The sequence below is a fragment of the Oreochromis niloticus genome, linkage group LG8, assembly GCF_001858045.2.
Source record: "Oreochromis niloticus isolate F11D_XX linkage group LG8, O_niloticus_UMD_NMBU, whole genome shotgun sequence".
Classification (NCBI taxonomy): Eukaryota; Metazoa; Chordata; class Actinopteri; order Cichliformes; family Cichlidae; genus Oreochromis; species Oreochromis niloticus.
Window position 1 is genome coordinate 17,128,247 of NC_031973.2, and position 5,411 is coordinate 17,133,657.

The 5,411-nt window shown below is 44.9% G+C and overlaps 1 protein-coding gene across 1 annotated transcript; it reads right to left on the minus strand.

The window, feature by feature from the left end:
* Window positions 1-1,390: 1,390 nt before the first annotated feature.
* On the minus strand, window positions 1,391-3,707 carry LOC112847712 (uncharacterized). The gene is made up of 2 exons (XM_025909963.1): window positions 3,608-3,707; window positions 1,391-3,252 (listed from the first exon to the last, which is right to left on the minus strand). The coding sequence occupies exon 2, from the start codon at window positions 2,804-2,806 to the stop codon at window positions 1,391-1,393; it is 1,416 nt and encodes a 471-aa protein (XP_025765748.1). The 5' UTR covers window positions 2,807-3,252; window positions 3,608-3,707.
* Between the last annotated feature and the right edge of the window lie 1,704 nt (window positions 3,708-5,411).

Consider the following 5,411-nt stretch of genomic DNA (forward strand, 5'->3'; position numbering starts at 1 on the left):
CCAGACAATCTGCTTGGTGTGGAAGAGAATGGGCATCCTTCAGGGTTCTCTTGTTGAGCCAGCGGAAATCATTGCAAATGCGTAGATCGCCATTCTTCTTCCACACAAGCACCAATGGTGATGCATACTCACTGGTCGATTTCCTGATGATGTCCCTCTCCTCCATCTCAGTCAACACTTGTCTCAGCTTCTAGTACTGACTCGGGGGAACACGCCTGTAGGGAAGCCTGAAAGGCCTGTTATCTGAGAGGCGGATGCGATGCACAAAGTTTTTGGCTTCCCCACAGTCGAGATGATGGCGGGAAAAGACATCCTCGTACTGCAAAACCAGGTCAGCCATCCTCTCTTTACACTGTCTCGATGTCTCACGGGACTCTGTGTCAACATCACCAAGCCCAACAAGTTCGAGTTTCTCCTTCATGGAGGTGGGCGTGACTTGTGGCGACATGGCCGACTGATGGCTGCTAGCCAGGGTTGTCTCCTGGAGCGCTGAAGCATCAAAGTCCTCAAGCGCCGCACAGGAGTACACGTCTGCTAGTTTGGCGTTACGTCGCAGATGTACAGGCTGCTCAGACATATTGATCAGTTTCAATGGGACCCATCTGTCACCCCACAAGGGAGTAACCAATCTAGCAACCAAAATCCCTCTGAGTGCTGAGAGGGATGACGAGGGCTCTGTCATCACTGTGCTGCCAGGGGAGACATTAACATTCTTTGGTAGTTTTCCCCATATCAGATATTCGCAACCCGGGTCGAGGCACACAGCTGAGTTACACCTAATTGTGCCTACTCTGTCCGGGACGTCCGAATCTTTCCATGGGGTCAAACCAGAAAACATCGACTGAAAATTTTCAGTCTCAAGGTTGGTCTTAGAGCAATTACTAGAGACCGTGTTCCAGTAGGGCTCACAACGTTTAGACTGGTGTAATATGTGCTTTATGACGTTCGTCCCCAGTATCAAGTCATCAAGCTGCCCTTGAACCACCAGGATGGGAACTATCATTCTGCAGCCATACACCTCCATCTCCACATTGAGGGCATACTTAGGCTTTACACGTAGTCCTCCACATCCAACAAGAGTCACATCCACTTTGATAACATCTTGATCAGTTATCAGTCCAGACTCACGCAGCGTCACCTCGGCTGCTTCATTCATGCTGCAGGTCATGGAACCACCGTCCAGCATACCACCCATTTTCAAAAACCCACCAAAAGTGACCGGAGTGTAGAAGACTGTCACTATTGCCGACTTTGTGAATGTTTTGAAAAATAACTTCAGAATCTTTGCATTTTCGTCTGGCCTCTTCATACACTGACTCCGCATCACAGATATCAACAGTTTGGGAGTTTCCCGTAATACCTGCACTGCCTCCCACCGAATACAGGTCGGCTAGTTTCCCTCTGGCTGGACCTGGGTAGAAGTACTAGCCGGGCAGGACAACCGAACATGGCCAGGAGCAAAGCATGAAAAGCACAGTTTATCAGATAGGCAGTGTGATGCTGTGGTATGTCTCAGATCACTGCAGACTCTGCAGGCATCCTCTCTCCTCCGTCCTTTTCGTGAGAACTGATTAAATGCCCCTCTCCTAGGTCTCTGAGTGTTGTGGTGCTGCATTCTCTCCATCATGGCCTGAAACATATCCACCATCTGACCCATGAGCCTTTCCTCTGACTGTTGAAGATTTTGGCTCACCGCAGTCGAAGGGGACAAACGCGGGCTACCGATGAGGGGCTCTCGTGTTGTGGTGGAGGGGAACGAGTTCACCAACCCCTGAAAACCTGAGGACGGGGGCAAGAAGCTTCGGGAGCATCCCTCCGGCGCAGCAGCTGCAGGTGAGGCGTTCGGGTGCACGGCAGTGATCGTAGAATTACAGCCCTTCAACTGTGCAGCGCCGCTCGCTCTGCCATTAGCTCTCACCTCCCTCTGATAATCATCAATCCTTTGTTGTAAGTCCCGAGCAGTCCACTCATGGACAGGCTTGCACTTGAAGACATAAGACAACTCAGGGTCAGGGCAATGTTTCACGAACATACATGCTACTTCATGGGTTAAAGGGGTCGCTGTCTGCCCCAGTCTGCGTAGCCCCTCTATGGCCAGTTCAGCAGCCTTGTTCAGTCTTATCCAATAATCTACTGGGTTTTCACCTCTGGTAGGGAGTGTTGCATAGAAGTCACCAAGAGGGAGGCACGATGAAGAGTCACTGAAATAATGGCGAAGGACACCAAAGACCAGATCAGGTTTCTGTTTGACATCAAGACCTGGGTCACTACGAAGAGCCACTCTGACCACATCTCTGGCCTTCCCCATTAAATGGCTAATAATTTCGTCAGCCTGGCCATCAATGGGGACCTCTTGCTTCCACAGATAAGTCGTTGCCATGTCAATCCATTCCTGAACTGAACATCTGTCTGTGCCATCACCCCTAAAAATTTGAAGCTCCTTATTGGGCTTAACATGAACAGTTACATGTGGTACATCTCGAGCGGTACTGTTACATTGCTCAGTTTGAGTCTTAGAGTCACCAGTCAGATTCACAACACCAGCTGACAACAGTTTAGTAACAATCTGGGCTCCTATTTGCTCAACCATGTCAGTAAAGCCGTGTACAGCATTGCTGTCTCTAATTGGAGTGGAAACTTGAGGCAAATCACCCATACCCCTACCGATGGGAATAAAACTCGGGCTTTGGCCTAGCCCAGTGTCACTGCTCACAGGACCAAACTGTGTGACATTATTGGTGTCAACTGCATGAACTAGTCCGGCACCTCTACCCTTAGGTAGTACTGGAGTGACAAATTTATCCATCCTCAAGTCACACACTTAAGATAATACCTACACGTGCACTCCGTTAGGGAGAGAAAAAAAACAGATAAAAATAAGAGAAATAACAGTATAATAGCAGCAAAACGAGGGAAAGAAAAATAATAATAATAATGATGTCTAAACAATTCGAGCGTATAACCACACGTTGTACATCAAAACACAGGCACTTTTACCTTTGTCTTATTTCAATCACACCCCTCACCTTTTTTGTTTGTTTTTGGGGGATTTTTTTTTTTTTTTTTTTTGTCTAAACTCACTTGGTTACAACAACCCACATTCAACTTGTGAACAGCAGGGGAGCAGAACAGCAGCCACGGCGATGAGCATCAAGCTGATCTGAAGATCCGAATGGTCACGGCACCAGTGTAACGCTTCCGTTCTTCATGAATCACAGACGCTCAGAAAGGTTGGCTTTTCACAGTTTATTCCTGCAGAAGATAAAACACACTCAACAGGTGTCTTCTGATGGTACCAGCAATTGTAGCTCCCTCACAGTGCAAACGCGCGCTGTGTTGACAGACTTACAATTAACTTTTTTTAATAAAGAAAAGATGGAAAACAATAATTTCTCCCATTTTACTGTCTGTCACACCATACTTGTATACAAAAAGAAATCTTATCACTTATAAAAATACATTTCACAACCGTATAAAACAAAATAAGAGGATAACAGAAGTATCACCGGCTAAACATTTCCCTCTAGTGGACAACTTAACAGTAGCGCATTACATTTTCACTTGCTTGTGCTTTGCAGACAAAATGACTGTTAACAAGCTCACGTACCTGCAGAAGACAAAACACACTCAACAGGTGTCTTCTGATGGTACCAGCAATTGTAGCTCCTACAATGTAAAACAACATCACAAAAAGCACAGAAAAACAGTAAATCGAAACACATTTCCTGCTATGTGCAGCAACCACTAGGGGGCCGACAAAAGCTTACTGCCAAAGACAGGGGTGCCCAATCCTAGTCCTCGAGAGCTACTGTCCTGCAGCTTTTAGATGCATCCCTACTCCAACACAGCTGAATCAAATGGTTTGATGACCTCTTCAGCATGCCATCAAGTTTGGCAAAGGCCTGATAACAAGACATTCATTTGATTCAGGTGTGTTGGAACAAGGATGAATCTAAAAGCTGCAGGACAGTAGCTCTCGAGGACTAGGATTGGGCACCCCTGGCCAAAGAGCATAAATACGGCAGAAACACTGTTTAACAGCAACCAGCCTTTGTTTCAGTTACACGGTAACATCCTAACATCAATATAAACCTATATACACCGACAACTTATACTTGTACAACTTATGTAACAACATTCACACCAGAAACCATAAAAATGCCAGAGCCTTTCATTACAGAACTTACCCTCACAGTGCAAACGCGCGCTGTGAGGAGCGGAAGCCTTAGCAGCTTCTAAACGCTAGAATGAGATCCGGTTTCTGGGTTTTCAAAATAAAACACAACAAAAAATGATAAAATTCACACTTAAAATAATAATTAAGACCAGGTAAGTGCATGTTTTTCAGATGTCTTTTTATCTCCGTTACACTCACCCCCACTGAATTTTATCAAATTTGAGCCTCAGGTACCCACACTGGTACGCACCAACCAAACAGAGGTCAAAAATCACAGACACCAACTAAACGTATCCCTAAGGATGAAGTGGGATGGGAGCAGCACTAAACTCCCAACCCAGCAACTGGCAGCAGAGTGCCCGAAATACACCCTACTAATAACCCCCTTACAAGGTGTGTACCACGGCTCAAAAGGAAAAAACAAAAAATAAACATGTAGAGTACATAACAGCAAGTACAAATCCCATCAGTCAGGTATGCATATAAACAGAACATTTAGTCAGAGAAGGATGGAATCAAAGACTTACAAACTGACTTCACATCAAACCTGTCGCGAGTCACGACTTGATTTGACATAGTCTGGATCAGTCTGGATCACCGGTTTGACAAGCCGCCCAAGTCTGGTTCTGATCTGAGAAGCATTCCCGGTTTCATATGGTATTAACTCACCAATCTCATTTCAACTAATGATCAGGCACTTTTCTAATAAAGGGCAAAAATTCATTTGAAGTTACTACTTAAGTTAGCATAATGAAAAAAAAATTATTTTAAAGTGGAATTTGTTGTACTGTGTCTCTCTTTTATCTTCTCATTTATTTTCTGTTTCAGGATCTCAAACCAGTGGAGAGTCACTGGAAATGGAAATGTCTCAAGAGGGATTCAGTGCAGTTTATGTGCCTGAGGTAATTAAAACTACCTGAAACTCACCAGACAGTGTAGTCATAGAAAGCGAAATTCACAGACTTATAATGACCTAAAAGCAAACAGACAGTTATACAGTTAAACACCGTCCATATTTCAAACATACATTCATTGTATATAAAATGTATTTTCTGTCTACACTGTAGGGAATTCAGATGTCTATTGTTGGTGTAAACCAGTGGAAGGGAGGCTACGTGCAATACACAACAGGAGGCCAGAAGGTGAAAACATATGAGGACGTGTATTTGGAGCCTGACAGTTATCTTGGTAAGAATATTACAGCTTTAACAATCTAACTCATACACATGTGATC